The 18371-nt window shown below is 30.4% G+C and overlaps 1 protein-coding gene across 8 annotated transcripts in view; it reads left to right on the plus strand.

Moving 5' to 3' along the window:
* The window catches only part of LOC143047697 (uncharacterized), a 43112-nt gene that overhangs the window by 12758 nt on the left and 11983 nt on the right, over positions 1 to 18371 (plus strand). For 6 of the 8 annotated variants that reach the window (XM_076220902.1, XM_076220905.1, XM_076220903.1 and 3 more), the window contains one exon: positions 4909 to 5914. The exons of the other annotated variants lie outside the window; for them this stretch is intronic. In XM_076220902.1, coding sequence (XP_076077017.1) covers positions 4909 to 5130 — 222 coding nt within the window. In that variant the 3' untranslated portion in view covers positions 5131 to 5914. Of the gene's footprint in view, positions 1 to 4908; positions 5915 to 18371 lie in introns of those variants that run through there. 8 annotated transcript variants of the gene reach the window in all.

Here is an 18371-nt window from a genome sequence, read left to right on the forward strand (position 1 = left end):
GCGGCCCTCACCGGTGATAGAGGTGGACTACCAGGACTACCCAAAACTTTTTCTTGGTAGTCCTGGGGACTACATCACCTCTAATGTTAGTGTCAAACCCTGGCAGGGTGATATTTGCGGAGGGAATACTAATAATGTTCAGTCGTTAAAATAACTTCTTCATTTATGTAATCTATGTTCAACTTGAAGATGGTGGAGATTAAGATGAGTCGTTTGTTGAAGCTTAATGGCCTATGTTGAAAAATTAGCTCAAATCTTTTTATGTTTTGTTTTTATTGGATTGTTTTTTGAAAATTTTTTGGCAATTTATTCTCTAGAATTGGCTATACCAAAAAAAAATGGCATTAAGTTTGCTAATTTATTGATTAGATAAATCCATCTTACACACACAAATAAATATTTTCCACATAAAAATTGACGCAAGCCGTATGAATGAATAACTTGCAAATATAAAAATATAAAAAAAAATCATGTATATCCTGTAATGTTGGACAATGTACTTGTGCAATGCAATTATTGAAATGATATAGTATTTATGCAATAAAATTCAGATAATATGTGATATATATATATGTCTTAAATGATGAGAACTTAGCCCTGTTACAACAAATTCATAACATCATTTCATTCATTTACATAAGATATATATTGAAGCATATGATAAAATGGTTGCATGTTTAACAAGAAGATAAAACTAATCAAAATACAAGTTATGATGGTGATCTTCCATGATATATATTTGATGCAAAAGGATTGTATATATTCTGTTAATTTGTATTACCAACGGTTTGTTTAAAACCTTGTAATTATGCAATCTAAAAATTAAATCTGATGTATTGGTCATTGGTTTTTACGCATTCACAAATATTTTGGCTTCTTGTTTCCTTTTTACCAAAATTTATGGTTCTAAAAAAGGGGTCATCTGAATATTTGATGCAATGAATTGGAAATCACTACAGTACTCTGAAATAGTTAAATGTCATCCTAAATGTTGTCCGTAATTTATTTTATGAATTTAATTGCAGATGTATTAAGATTACTCCGCAAACCATATTCTGCACTTATGTAATTTGTATGAATAAAGTGAGGTTACATGAAAGGGTATAGGTCATTTAGACAATAAATCCTGGACAACATTTAATCAAAACAAACATCAATTAATAATTCTTAAAGGAAGTACATGCAGCATTAACAAGAAAGTTAAAAAATCAAAGTCTTCACTGGCGCATTTAATAAAAAACTTAAATTGGCAATTGCAAGCAAGCTTTGTTTCAGAACAAAATCTGCTTTAAATTGAGCATAAGTATATGGAATTGTTCATTATTACAATCAATTTTAGTTAAAGTATTTTTAAGAACCGAGAACCAACACTATTTTGGAGTAAAAGTAATTGTCTGAATGTCATGGGATCTCAAGCACTGGTTGTAAAGTTCAATCAGATGGCAAATGTTGACAAAGCCTGTACACACCTTACAAGATTTTTTGGTCAATTAGACCAACTGTCACACAATGCTTGTAATCAAACATACCTGCAAATTTAAATAAAAACCAATCCTTACAGGAAGAAAATAAATACAGGTACAGAAAATATTTGATATATGTATATGTATATATCTGGTTATCGGGTGTGTTTTTTTCGCTGATATGAAATTAAAAATGTATAAAATATTTGAATTGAATATAATTCAAAAGTTTAAAGATGTAATATAAAACTAAAACATTATAAATAAACTTGTGGAAGTACAAGAGCACTTATAACAGAGGCTGATGGTATTGGAGTGAAAATTTAATTGAACCAATATATGTATATTTAATTTACAAAATGTATTTCCAGCCTCTGTGATGCAAGGGACATTTTAAATTGAATACTGTATTAGTGTTGTGGTTATGTTATTGATTATACTTGTGTAACCTTTTCTGATACAAGCTATTTTTCAGATCATTTCTAATTATAGAGAAGCAGATTTAAAGAAATTGATGAATGGGTATTCTGTTGTGCTTTAGTGTGTTCAGTTTGAACGTTTTAAAGATGATCATTGAACACGATATACATGTACTTGATAGAAAACAAATACTTCAAAATGCTCACACTTATTTGAAAATATCTATATGCCATAATACTTGCTGAAGAAATAGCCCAGGACTAAACCATTAATTTTATGAAATAGACATGTTGTCGGGAATCTTTCTATGTACACATATGATCTGTTGAATAGAAAAAGATGTTTGAAACATTTTTAGTAGTTCATTTTTACCTAAAAAATGGTATACAAATACTTCAATAATTATTTGGATCTGGAATGGTCCATTTCTGCTAATTGTCGAATAAGATGAACAATTCCTTTTGCAATCTTCCGTTGAGTATGGGTTTTCTTTAAAAAAAAAAAAAAAGGTTATGACTTTGCTGAAATTCTTACTTGCTTATTTCTGTGCTGTGAATTTTCTGCACACATACTGGTATACTTATAATCAATTTTCAGCAGTGTAATATGAAGCAAAATTCATATAAAACAATAAAACTGTAACAAATTTTAAAAAGATATAAAAAGATGGAGAGTTTTCTGACGGATGTTTTTACAATGTCTTCTCAATGGTTTATATTCTCTTACTTCTTACTAAGAAGTAATAAATGTATCATATAATTTCCAGATGTCTTCTCTTGACAGTTCAGGTTGAATTGAAAAGATCAAAGGTTCTATGTACATATATTTGATATTGAATATTGGTCAAATGCGGTCTTTATCATATGGTCTTTGGTTTTATATGTCTTTTGAATGGTGTTCAAAAAGTTTAGTTGTTTTTATCTAACTTGTATATTTGATGTATGGATAAATATGGTTGGCATTATTTTTTTTGCAATACATAATTCTTTCGAAAGGGATAGTCAAATGAACCTTTTGACTTCAAATAAGGACTAAATCAAAATGAAGTTGAATGATAAAACTTTTACAGTTGAATCCAATTTTGCTATATGAAATTTAAATTGCTAATATTTAAAAAAAAATCTATTCATTCTTGTGAGTTTTGAAAAAGTAAATTGAAAAAGTCATCTGAAATCTGAATAAGATAGCTACTATCTTCTTTAAAGAGGCACTAGCTGTCAATTTCGTGGTCACCGATTTGACTCAAATTCTCGTATTTGATTTATAATAGTGTAAAACATTTATCCAAACTACCAAACGTCTAAAATAAACAGTTTACAGAGCATGGGGTAGATAATATGTAGGTTCGTTTCGTGTGTATTTGAGTCCAGGCGCCATCTAATTAACTATCGATTTGACCTCAGATGACCATATAAGCGATGTAAACATGAATGAAGATATGAATAGATTAAACCAACACGTGCAATTGGATATTTTTTTAGGTCTGTTTGAGTTTATTTTATAGATTAAAAATATATGTTTCTCATTGTTTTAACCGTATAAGAATGATTTTATATGGAACGAATCAGTATTCAAATGATTTACCGTAGTTTCACTTTCATTGTTGACATTCTTTTTCTTTAAATAACCAGTACACGTACAATGTATTAGTTGTCAATCTCTAGCAAGGGGTTAAATTGAAGTTCACATGATACGGATTTAATGAGGTCTACTAATTCACTTGCAAGTGAATGAGTAATTATCAATGTTTCTTCGCTTAATTTGACAAAATTAAACCATTTCGGCTGCTAAAAGCGAATTATTATTTCACTATTTCACTTTCATTATTTATTGAACAAAACAAAATCTTACTTTAGTTTTTTTATATATCTCGTAGCTAGTGCCCCTTTAAAAGATAAAAACTGTCAAAGCTTGAAGAAAATGAATGCATAATTATGGTAATTGGCTGAGATTGGTACAAGTGGTGAATTGTGGTGAAAATAACTGGAATTTTCACCTGCTTTATAATTTCACTCTGAATAGGAAGAAAAAACTTTGTTGAAATGTTTAAATTTATTTGATTAAAAATGGAAAAACAATATCAACATCATTTACCCCTGACACTGATTATGACACTACTTTCCTATAAAAACCAGTTCATACATCCATCAACCCATTAAAAAATGGATGCAGTGATTTCTTTTTTGAAAGTTGGTCCATTTGGAGTATTACGTAAACAGAATTTTACTTAGTTTAAAATATATTGAAAAATTGACAAATATGTCATGTCAGATGGTATATATTTTCATTGCATATTTTGAAAGAAAAGATGAAAAGTTTATAAAATATGGTTGATGTACAATGGAAACTGTTCAAACCTTTAGTAAACTAGAAAGCTGACTAAACTGTATAAAGACTTGCAATAAACTGAAGCTATTTGAACTGAAAACTGAAAACAAATTATTTAATGTAGAGCAGTTTGGACGACTCTTGAATTGTTTATTATGATAAAGCTTGTGACGTATTAATTGTATAACATATGTTTTAAAAAAAAAGCAGCTTAATGGCACAGTTTCCACAAAGCAGCTCACTGTTTAATGTATTTATTGAAATAATACAGAAACTTATTTTGTTATATAAAATAATAATATTGATATGGAATAGAATATCTAAGGTTTGACAATTCTTGAGCAAGTATATGGTGTATTATAGAATGATGTGAGCAGGTAGGGATAACAAGGAACACTTAGCACAACAGGTACCCAATTTGTGTTTACTTTTGATTGGTAAGCATCTGTAGAAACATAGCTAACATATATTTTCCTTTCTCTTTTTTCCCCTATGGCTTTGCTGGATGTACCAAATGATGTCTTGTGATGAAATATACAACTCTAACCCAATGGACTATATTTGAAATGTGATCTATATATGAACTCTTAAAATGGAATATAAACACTTATATCTTGATACTTTGAACCCTTAAATTTTAAATATTTCGTAATCGTAACTGAAATATTTATGTATGAATTGGTGTTCTCGTAATCAGCAGTCAAGATTTCAAGGAGGCAGAGGAGGTTTTGGTGGAAATGGAGGTGGTTTTGACCGAGGCATGGGAATGGGAGGTGGAATGCAGGGTCAAGGGGGTATGGGAGGTGGTTATGGGGGTCGACCTGGTATGGGAAGGGGTGGGATGGGTGGTATGGACAGAAGGAGAGAAGGCGCCACACAAGAAGACTTTGGAGAGATGAAAAGAATGCGTAGATACTGATTTTTTAGTGCTCTTTAAAAAACAATTATATTAGGAAATTCATATCCGATCATTTTGATGATAATGCTACACAAAACCAAGACTTATTTTTGTATTTTTTAATTAATCACGAGAGACTTGCCTTGCCATAGGTAATTCTCATAAAACATGTAATGAACATTTTCATCCAAATGAGATGACATCATAACCAATTCATTAGAGGCATTCAAGATGAAATTTCTTTTATCATTTGTACATATACATCATTTTATTTGATAACTGTCTGGGTAACAATATTTGACGCTGGAATCTTTTTTAATATGTGAGTGTTGTCTTCTACATCGTAACTTTGGAACATGGTAAATCATTTCAAGCATTTGGCATTATGCTGTTTGTAATTTTTATGTATGTGAATGTGTTTAAATCAAGTATCAATACCAAATAGTAGTGGGTTAAACAAAGTTTCAAGAAGAAAGAAAAATGTTTTAATCACAGGTTAATAAACGTGTTATAACAGTGAGGTTGACATTGATTGAAGCGCAATAGTACCAATTTGAAATATATTTGCTTGGTGTAAGTCACTTCCATAGTCTTTAGTGAGGAGGACTGTCTTCATTTATTCATTATGATAATCAAATCCTTGAAAAACAAACAGTCCTTGAGAAAGAGAGAGAATGAGTGAGAAAGAGAGAGATTAAGAAAAGTTTTTTTATGTGTATTGTATTTTATTTTTTGTTGACCATACCTGTAAATTTTATTCATGTCATGTAAAAAATGTCATTAAACCAACAAAAAAATAATTTAAGTCGATTCTTGTCATTTCTCTATGGTGAATTAAAACCAACTTTTGACAGACACTTGTGATTCTGTGTTAAAATATTTGCTTGATTATATGTTTGGTGGTAAACTTTCAGTAATTTCAAGTTTATGCGATAGACATGTACAAAAATGTATATATTTCATATATATATTCAAGTATGAAACAAGTTGAGAGAAGTCAAACATCAATGTTACATAGAATGCTTTATATGGGTAACTGCATAGATTTGGAATATCAAATTGGATAGACATTCATCTCTCATAGAATTAAAGCTTGTGATACTGATATATAGAAGTTGTGGAAATCTTATTCATTATAATAAAATTTTCAGTTGTGTCATTATCACAATCGCAATCATATTTCTGAATATTTTAAAACAGTTTATAAAGTGGAGAACTTGATGATTTACGATGGTTGGTATTGAGGGATGAATCTTTTTTGCATTGAAGGGGACAATGTTCAGAGTTGAAAATTGCTGCGTATGCTTTGTTCTAGATTAAAATCAGAATATGCCTCGACTAAATGTGAAATCTATCATACATATAAACCAGAATTTAATTAATGTCTTATTTTTCTGTAGTTTTGTCATAATGGATTGTCTAAAGTAGTTGGGAAGTTTTGTTATTCGTATGAAAATTATCGCTGGAAGTTAAGTGTAGGGATATGAAAAAAGTTGGATGTTTTGGTCATGTTGTAGTTGTTTTAAATATAAAACAGGAAAAAAAATTCTTAATTCTTTGAGTTGTAGGGATACAGAATTTGGCAAACTGTTAACTTACGGTAATTAACAAGTTTATTCTTCTTTATATATGTTTTTGTCTTTTTTAAGAAATGGTTGTTTGAATTAGATTTTCACTTCTAATTTGTGAAGATGATATATTTTCATTGTTGCTAGTAGAGTTTACATACATGTATTTTGGTACATTTTGTTGTTATTTCGAATATATTCTCTGGTGAAAAGATTGACGCTCTGGAAATACACAATTACTGAGCAGACCCTAGTTGCATGATAACAGATAAATAAATACATGTGTTGATTCTAACATTTTATGAATACATTTTAAATGGGTAGTTTAATAGTGCATTAAATTTGAGATTTCTCTTTCGCTGAAACATTTATTTAGATATTGAAAATATAGATATATATATAAAGGATAAATGGGGTGTAGGTCAAAGAGACAGCAACCTTATGACAGTAAAATTGCTAAAAAGACTTGTCAATTTTATGTTTAACCTGAACCATGCATGATTACTATAGCTTTTTCAAAGAAATAACAAAATTTGTCATTCTTGTTTAAACAGTTTTACAGTCATTCTTTTGTAACCGGTTTCATGATCAATTGCTATCATTTACATTTATTAATCTTTCTATGCATAAAAAACATAAATCGTATGGATTTTATTGTCACGGAAAAAATGTGTGCAGACTTAATATTTCAGTTCTTTGCACCTACTATACATGCTGTAATAGAAAAAATAGACCTATGGAGTTTCTGTTTTGAGAGTACAATCTGAGTTGGGTATTAACGTTTGATCAAAATATTACATGCATATTCAGGAGGAAAACATTTGATAACCTTTGGTTCAGCTTTCTTGCAAGCTTTGACTCTTAGTTGAATTTCGCAAAACCTATCAGATTTGCGAATTTAGTTCTCTTTTGACTAATTTAACAAAATGCAAAAATAACTTCAATGAAATTTACCCAATCGTTAACTTTTGAGTTCCCTATGAATGAAGTCTATGAAATGGTTATATTGTTTTGTTATGGATGCTGAGGCAGACTTTCTGTCTAATTGCAACCAAACTTAATATATATATAGGAGAGGAAGATTCTAATTTGTTTTGTTGTCACAATCTTTATGGTCAAGATTATATAAAAAAATAAACTGAAATGTGTGCAGGAAAGGAGTTTCAAGATGCTTATTCAGATATTGTATGCAGGTTACAATCTTACTTTGATATATGGTCACATAATGAGAGGAAGTAATGTTTTGAATTGGAGGTCACTCATATGATCAATGTCAAAGTAACAATAAACATGGATATGTGCAAGAAAGGAGCTTCCAGATGCTAGGCGTTTAAGTGAAATGTTTTTTGTTCAATAGCAAACTTGTTGAAAAATGGTAACATTTTATGAGAGGAAGATCACTACAAGTTTGTTGTAATCACTTCTTAAGTCAAAATCATTGTCACCAAAAACAGACTGAAATCTGCACAGGATAGGAATTTCTGATGAATGAATCTATAACCTTACATTGGAATGAATGAAAAGTGCATATTTGGTCATATGAAATGAGAGGAAGATCCCAATAGATTTTAAGATCCATACTTCAAGGTAATACACTAGTTCTCCGTTAAAGCGCCCAACGTCGGAGTAAAAAATGATAAAATATAAATTGCAGCAAAACTTGTTTATAAAGAACATAGAACATCTTCATAGTGTATTCTATCCACCCTATAAATTTTAGCATGTAATGTGCTACCGTTAATTTGTAATGATCGAGACAGTTTAGATGAAAAAACAATAAAAAAAAAACATTTAACGTCATTTTATTTCCTTTGACGTCGTGATTTTCAATGCCAAAATGCTAAAAAAAAAAATATTGATTCACGTAAACTTTTATTTCTTTTTTCTTGTTAGCTGAAATTTAAGTATGATATTCAGTCATGTCTGCATTATTATTATATATATAAGGGTTTTTTTTTATCTCCTTAACACAAATTAAGGTGATAAATCTTCAAAAAGTTTTTTCTGTGCGAACTTGTACGATAAACAATCGACTCAGCATATCAGTCTTGTACAAAGCAAGATAAATAATAAAATCGTATAAACATGCTTTCAACACGAATACGCATATAATTTGCCACTGAATCCTCCTCCTTTTCGTCATCATCCTATTTACCATTCTGTGTTACCATGAATTATAATTGATGTGGTCATATTGATATCGAAAACATATATATAAATCAACTGTTTTAATTTCAAAATGCACAAGTATGGCGTATAACGCATGAATTTCTTGCTTTGAACTGTTTTTAAAAATGTCTTCGAAGCCGAAGCACAACCCTTGTATGATCTTGTATCTTTGATATAGGTTACTTCCTTTGATATTCCTTAATACCTTTTTGTTCTATGTATTGTAAATTTGAAAAAATAGGAGAGACAAGAAGTGTCTATTAATTCTACTAATAAAGATAGTCGGCAAGATAAATTCGTGACACAGTGTTTAGTGACCTAATACGATATATACAGGGTCAGTAAATTCCATATGAGGTTCTATTTTCGCTCAAATCCCTTATGGAATTTACTGACCCCGTATTTATTGTATTAGGTCACTAACACACTGTGTAACTGATAATATCTGACTAGAATTTAAACGAATCACTTATTTGAAAAGGTTTATACTTTGTATATTAATACAATTTTAGAGGAGATATGCTTTTTTGATTGATGTTTTCTGAACGTACAGTGACAAATATTTCATGCAGATTTATGACCGGGAGAAGAATATTCAAAAAATAAATAAGATGTTACATGCGTTGTCGTTGATAAAGAATTTAAAAAGGTTCAATAAAAATATATAAAAAAAACAGTGATGAGAGAGACACGACAAAAAAATTATCCAGCAAAATATAAAATATTAAATCATTATTCATATATATTTTATTCATCCTCTTTGGTGGTTAGTTGTAGCCTATTAATCTCGCAACTTTGATTTGTAGACAACCAGTAACGACCACAGTTTCTTTTTGTAGATCCTCTTATACTAATAGAACTGTGCATTGTATTCCGTTTGTATATCATATACTTTTTTTTTAGTTATTTGAAATAATTCAAGATATAGGAGGTGGTTTATAGATTAAAAAATAATTTTGAAACTTAAGAATATGGTGAATTGAAAATAACAGAAATAAATGATTTAAAGATTAATGAAACTTTACGTTTTCTGCATATTAAATTCATTATTGACAATATTCTAGTAGATCATTTCGAAAGAAACGTTGATCTTTCAAATTGGTTGTAAACGCTACTGGTCAAATGAAATAAGCGATGCAAATTTTATACATTCATATAAGCATCATTGTTTTTCGCCAAAATCACGATCTTGCATGAGTTAACTTTCATTTCGTTTCCTATTGTAGACAAATTTAACCTTACATCCTTCACGTGCATTGCGTCAGCAATTATTTAATTTTATTCACCTGGAAAAAAAATAGTTCGTGACAGATGTCAGACCACGATAATCCGATAAGCAACAAAAAGATCTGCAATAGTGGCCGAAAAAAAAAAGTTATAAATTCCATGCGTCCGAAGCGAGCACTATTTTTGATTTATCTTCATCATTTACGCCCAGCGACAAGTATTTGAAATCCAAAGATATGAAAGAATAGAAAGAGTTGATGAGCTATATGACGAAAATGACACACAAAAAATATTCAAATCAGTCGAATGTAACATTGATTGATAGAGTATAAAACCATAGGTATCTTTCTAATTCCAAAATATATAAATTGACCATTGATTGGAATTGTAAGGATTTACAGAACCAAAACATTGTCATAATTCGTACGTCTTAAATTTTCATACTGATGCTCGAGGACGGAAGACATTGTCTTCAATATTTTAGGGTATAACATTTTTTTAATACCAACACATATTAAATATATTTCATAATATTCACCAAATTGATTGATAAGCAATGTTTCTTTCTATATTTTGTTGGACAGATGAGTAATCAATGATAAAATCGTTTTGGTGATCAAATTTTTATTTTATCCGATTTCAGATTTCTCTTAATGTCGGTTAGCTACCGGTACTGTTACTGTGTTCAGCTCCTCATTACCAGTACCTCGAATCACAAGGAAAATATGATAAAATATACCTCATATCATCTTTACTTTTGTTTATGATCCCAGCTATCCAACTTATTTCGAAGAATTTGAAATACTTTTTTTTTCTCCAAGTTTTATACTTATTTCAAACGTGGTATCATTTATGCAGTACAGTGGCAGAATAAAAAAGAGGGGCTATACGGAGAAGTGTCGTCATACTTATGTTGTTGATACAGACAAGACAATATATCTTGTCAAAATTTTATATACGGAATTTTTGAAATGCAGGAACTGAACCCAAGAATTTTACAGAGAAGGGCATATATTTCTAACTGAATAGAGAAAAATGGCCAAAAGAAATACAGAATGCAGAAATGTAGATCTCCTCCCCTAATACAGACCGTAATATATATATAGCATTGTGACGGATAGTTTTGTTTAATCTATATCTTACTCCTTTTAATTCCGAAAAGAATGTTGTACAAGGTGTTGTTAATTAATGTAACGGAATTTATATCGGACCCTTTCTATCGACGTCATAATTTTGATGAAAGCTAAAAGCTTCTCTGCTTGTGCAACACGAAAAAAGAAAGAGCAATTTTTATGGCTTCTTGCAATTGCATACTTGTTAAATCGTATTGAATTCGGTATCAAATTTATATTAATCATAAAGCTTCATATCTTGAATATTGAAAACAGGTATAACTTATTTACATGCATTACGATTGATATAAAAACATCCGGTTCGTTTTGTTTTTTTCTTCATCTAGATTTGAGAAAGAAGCAACTTTGTTACACTCAAACAATTATGGACCAAACAATTGATTTATAAAAATGTTACATGTTGTCTTCTTATGTCGTCTGAATTACAATATATTATTGATCTGTAAGTGATTATCCGCCATCCATTATAACTATCTAATATGTTTATTTGGCACGCCATACTCGATAAAAGTACGGACGTGATAGAAAGCACTCTTTACCAAAATGTCAACGGAGATTACATTCCACGGAGGTTACATTTCGACGATTTCGTCATTTATGAACCATAATATGTATATCTAAAGATCGGAGTTAAACTAAAATTTAATGTTGACATCCATATCGATCTGTTGAATGTGAAATTTGTTTTCATAATTGATGTTTTTTTAAGAATTGGCCATTCCACGGAGATTACACGCTTAACAAATCTCTGCAGTTTTCAACTTTGCTTCGTTTTTCAGACTGATGTAACTTGGAATAAATGACCATTGTTATAAACAACATTATTTATGGTAACCTTATGATCAAATTTAACTCATATTACACTCTATACTGTACTAAATATTTTGTCCTGCTTGGTCTTTTATCCATCAATGGAAATTTCAGCTTTTCGAAGAAAACATTATGGACGGCCGGTACGATCACGATCGTTGTGCATATGTACTAAACTTTATAAAAATTAAAAATATAGATAATAAAGAATTCTAAAATTCTCAGATATAAGTATAACAAGCTACGGGTATATAACTGGAAGTCGTTGGGTTTGCTTTCTTACGGAGGGACAAAATAACGTCATAAAATGGGCGCTTTAACGGAGAACCAGTGTAATAGGGTTTTCATATGGAATATTGGAACCCAAATTTAATTTATAGTAAAAACTAAGGGGAAGGAAATTGGTGCCTTGATTTAAGCTCTAGATAATCAATATTAAGATTATCTTATTCTAGTGATAATATGTTTATTCTCCTCACTGAGATCAGCTTTACTTAATTTTTGCAGACAATACTGGGGATTCATCAATGTTTGTTGGTACCAATTTTGGGGATTGATGAAAATTTCTATATTTGTGGTTTTATGGAAATTCTGTAATTTGTTGATCATTTAAATTTTGGGTTTAACTTGAACCACAATTCCAGGTGGGATCCTATGTCAATAATGAAAATTGATGAATTCCCAGAATCACTTTCTAAAATCATACTTATTACTAGAAAATATTCACCAAGCTCTGATAATTCTTCTGTAATCAGCACTCACAATTTTTGGCTTATTTTTGTGACAAAACTGCTGTTGGGCAACATGCTAACCATCTACTTTTAATTGATCAGTACAAGAAGTAGTATAAGTATTTTAATGTTGTTGGTTGTTGCCATTGGACTGACATTGTCAAAAAATTTATGGATTTTATTGGAACATATGATTTACTCGTTTGGTACTGGTAGCATGAATTAAAAATAGATCCACAAAAGATGATAACATATTTATTTTCCGAGTTCACTGTTCAGATTTTGAAACTTCGATTTCATTGTATTTATGAATTACTAAAGGAAGTTATACAAAATGAGCAAACGGATTTTTACTCAAATTATTTTTTTTTTTAAATTTTGCACAAGAGACCTTGATATTAATGAAGGATATATATCATCTTGACATGCAAACTTGTCTGCTGTTATTGATGATGAGAATTGTTTCATGAGCTGATATTAAATTCTGTGTCAAAATAATCAGTAATTGTAATACAAAAAAATTTGGAAAATCAAAACAAAAACGTTTTTGCACTAATGACAAGGTATTTAGTGTAGTGTTGTATTCATTATCAGATAATAATTTGAAAATGAAGGCATGCATTAGTATGACCTTCTTGACGATATTTATGCTTTTAATTTTGTAGATAGCCCACATCTTCTTTTATAGATTTCAGTGGTAAAAGACCTAGGTGCTGGTAAAAGCCATTTTTTTTTTTTAACATTTCAGTGAGAAATGGAAGTGTATATAGAAAAATTCTTGTATTAAGCCAGTTTTTGATGTTTTATTGGAGATTAGGCATTGTTAAATTCACTACATCTATATATTACTGAAGTCCATCATTCTTATGCCCTAGGTTTTTTTTGGGATGGGGATTTACTATATATTGAGTAGAAGCTGAAGGAAGGGTTGTGCTGCTAGATCTTAGCCTTTTCAAGCTTTGTAATATGGTGAAATAAATATTAAGGATGTTGATTATATCATAAGGATCAGAAACTAATGAGATATTAATATTTTAACCTTCGTTAAGCAAAAACATGTCTAGTAATTGCTTGACTTGTTTCGGACATTTCATCAGTGATTCCAGAAAATTTTAATGGAAGTTTACATACGGTAGCTTTGAAGGAATAATTCAATATTTTGTCTCTATGCTGTGCCATATTTTGTTGTCCTTATAGGGATAAACAACTGTTATTAAAATCATAACAGCTCTTCTGGCCACTTAATTTTGTTGTCACCGAAATTCCCCAATTTCACCAGAACTTCCCAGCTGAAGGGTGTGATTTTTGTCCCAGCCTGATATTAAGCCATCCTTGGCTGCTTTTTATTTCAGCAAGCTATAAAGGAAAAAAAAAAGCTGTATTTACCATTATGAAGATATTCATTTTTTCATATTTTATACATTGAAATAATACCGATTACTGAATTTTTGTTGAATCAAATTTACTCATTTGAAATTATTATGGAGATACCTGATATTTATGTAGAGTACTCTCTTTGGATGTGCATGAAGCTAAAATGAGTAAAATAATCTGTCCTAAATTTGAAAGGGGAGTTAATTTAACTCTTTTTATTGCAATACCTAGTAATATTTTTGCAAAAGGGAGGTATATCTAAAAGACTTTAAGAGAATTGCTTCAGTCTAAAAACAAACAGGAGTTTTCCAGGCCTACCAAGTAGGTGGACTGAAGTAAAAATGATTCTTTGGATTAACATTGAACAACAGTTAATTTTGAGAAAGGACATATGTCGTAAGTATTTATGTAGTGACATTTATTTAGTGTATTAATGTGAATCTTGTTCATCCTTTGACTACCAAAATTTTGTAGAAAAAACAAGTTCTCATGTAAAAGCTTCTATTAAGTATAGAATCATATTAGCAAGCTGTATTTACCATTGATGTTGGATAAAGAATGGGAGAATTTATATCAGTCCAAAGTCATAAGGCCACACCAATTTAATTTCTTGTTCTACGGATTTTTGGACTCCAAAATTTGGGGCGAGCGAGCGATTTGAAAATTTTAATAAAAAAATATTTAATTTGCAAATTTTTGAGGCGAAGCTTGAAAAGTAAAGGCGAGCGATTATAATTTTTTTTTGTAAACATAAAATAATAGGTTTTGACAATATTAAAACTTGATTTATCACTTGTACTTTGACATTTCTTTAATTTCTGAAGTATTTTTTCCCTGTTCACCAAGAAATAATTATATCTGGTCTATGTATGTGTGACTGACAATGAGACAATTCTCCATCCAAATTATAATCAGTTTGGGGGCAACCCCTTAATGTTATAAATATCCCTTTTACATGTTTTATGAGGGATCAATATAAGTTTTAATATATTTGTTTGTACAAAAGGGCTCATATTTTCTCATAGAACTATATATCTATCTGGTATTAAATGGTCAAAACATGTCCAAGAATTTAGTAATATTCCTGGACTTTAACCATGTTAACACATTTACTTTAAAAGTTTAATATTATTCAAAATAAGTGGACCCCTCTTTTAGAAAAATTTGTTTAAAATATGATGTAACTCTCCTCTTTTTGAGTACAAAATTTTAAGTGTTCAAAGGTTTTGTATAGAAGAACTATACAAATCCTTGACCCCTTGTCTGAGAGAGGGTTGTTCTCAACCTGATAATAACAAACACAGGTCAAAGTACGGCCTTTTACACAGGGCTTTGATACAGACCAAACAGCAAGCTATAAAGTACCCCAAAATTATTAGCGTACACAATTCGAACAGGAAAACCAACGATCTAATTTATATATCCAAATGGGAAAATAGCAATGAACAACATCAACAAACGATAACTGCTGAACGACATGCTCCTGAATCAATCAGGACAGGTGCATAAACATGCAGCGGCTATGGATAGTTTTGTTTCGCCAGCAAACAATATAATCGCAGTTGAAGGCAAATCCTTCAGAAGTTCTTTGTACTTTATTCTAACAACGAACATTTTTTAATAGGGAATATAAGTAAGGGGGAAAGAAACCAATTTTTTGTTCTTCACGGAAATACCCGCTGTTGTAACTTTTTATCGGAGCACTCCAGGTTTCATGCTGAAACAAATATTCTCACAGATATTTACACAGTGTGGTGGGGTGCTTTTATGTTTAAAATCGTTATATACAGGTTAGACTGTGATTTAACAAATGTTGATATCTTTTTATAATATTTACAAAAAAAAAAAACGGTGCAGGAAATGGACATGATTACAATTCTGGATGCGGGAAGCGGGAATATAAAAAAAAATAAAAAAAATCTGTTTTGAAAAAAATAGGTGCGGGCGGGTCCGTCGAACAAGGGATCAAATTGGTGTGGCCTAAGCATAATATAAAAGGCGGATGGTATAATGGTTTTGTGACCTTAATATAAGATAATGAATAGCAATAAAGAGAAACTTTGATTTGAAAATAATGAGGTTGATATAAGGCTAAATATATGTGACCGCCATGACACTTTTCCAGGCTTATGGAAGTAGATGTTCTAATAGGAAAACTCCAATGTTAAGTCGACTAACTTAATCTGGGATCCTGTTATTGAATGTCAAATTATTAATTTTAGAAATTGGATTTAGTACCTATTAATTATTTAGGTTAAATGAAAAAAGTAAAACTTCTCTTTTGTATAGTAGAAAATGCCACAGGGACTTATATCTGTATGTTTAGTTATGGAAAAAAAGGGGGGGGTATTTAACAGATCTAAAGAGGGAAAGAAAAAGTAATTTCATTATTGATCTGATATGACATCGATGTGTGGTATTAAAATCAGGATTTCTAATAATAACCAATTGAAAATTATCTCAAATTAGAAAATATTTTAAATGAGAAGTAAAGATCTGCAATGCTTATATATAAATATTGTTAATTAATGAAACATGCATCTAAACCTATCCTGAAATTGCCTTTGATTCCCCATGCTGTTGACTGTGGTAGTAACCTAACAAAAATACTGAAGAAACTATATATAAGTATGTGTGTGTGCAATCACCTGCTTGCAAAATTTTACTTCTAAATGCATATGTACAATTAATAATTTCTTTCAAGACTTGTTTATTGCAGAGAACAGTGACACCTTTGTAACAGCTTAGCAGAATGAGCAAATGCTCAATAAGTAAGAGCGACAACAATAACTGTATATATGTGCAGCAGTCTGCACACCTTTCTGTTCTGTATACATGTAATTTGTAATACCTGATATTGATGAAATAATTTTGGGATGACCTTGAAATATATTCTTTATATATTGTTTATTGTACTATTCAGAGACGATTAAAGACAAATTTGAATGCCTGTTTTATGAAGAGTCTGCAAGTTGACTTGTCATTCATAATTCAGATTGTTAAAACAATGAATTTAAAAAAAACAAATCCAATTGAAATCGTTCGATAATGAATCTTGCTTATTGTTTAAAAAGTAGTGAAATTTTTATAGGATAGAAGATTTGTCTTCATTTATTGTGGCATTTTTAGCTCACCTGGCCTAAAAGGCCATGTGAGCTTTTCTCATCACTTGGCGTCCGTCGTCGTCGTCGTCGTCTGTCGTCGTTAACAATTTTTCAAACATCTTCTCCTCTGAAACTACTGAATGGATTTGAATGAAACTTAAAATGATTGTTCCTTAGATTATCCTGCACAAAGTGTGTGCTTCGATTTTTGATCCGTCAAAAAACATGGCCGCCGTTACTTAAAATAGAACATGGGGGTCAAATGCAGTTTTTGGCTTATATCTCAAAAACGGAAGCATTTAGAGCAAATCTGACGTGGGGTAAAAATGTTCATTAGGTCAAGATCTATCAGCCCTGAAATTTTCAGATGAATCAAACAAACCATTGTTGGGTTGCTGCCACTTAATTGGTAATTTTAAGGAAATTTTGCAGTTTTTGGTCATTATCTTGAATATTATTATAGATGAAGATAAACTGTAAACAGCAAAAATGATCAGCAAAGTAAGATCTACAAATAGGTTAATATGACCAAAATTGTCAATTGACCCCTTAAGGGGTTATTGTCCTTTAATGACAATTTTTTCACAATTTGTTCATATTTGCTAACTTTAAAAAATCTTCTCCTCTAAAACTACTCAACCAAATTCAACCAAACTTCAACTGAATGATCAGTAGGGTGTATAAAATAAAGTTTGTGTTTTATTTTCTATTTTGGTCTATTTTTTTAATACTTTATGCATTAGGTCAACTATATTTGGTGTATGAAAATATTTTATGATCTATATGTCGGTTACGCAGGTTTTATTTGAACTTGACCTCATTTTCACAGTCCATTGCTAAGTTTTAAGTGTTTGTGTTTTGGTCTCATTTTCTTTATTTATAAACAGTAAGTCATATATATTTGTAATATTGAAGAATTGTTAGCTGTACATGTTTGCCTGGCATTGTTCAATATGTTCAATAAGGCATTGTTTACCAGGTGAGCGATTCAGGCTCTTGAGAGCCTCTTGTTATTATGAGGTTCATATAATAGACAAAATAACTTCTGATCGAATAATTTGCAGAAATGTATGCTGCTTGCAAAAGCAACATTGTAAACACCGACATTTTTGGAGCTCTTAGACGTACATTAATGGCCAACAGTTG

This window comes from Mytilus galloprovincialis, chromosome 10 (genome assembly GCF_965363235.1).
Source record: "Mytilus galloprovincialis chromosome 10, xbMytGall1.hap1.1, whole genome shotgun sequence".
Taxonomy (NCBI): Eukaryota; Metazoa; Mollusca; class Bivalvia; order Mytilida; family Mytilidae; genus Mytilus; species Mytilus galloprovincialis.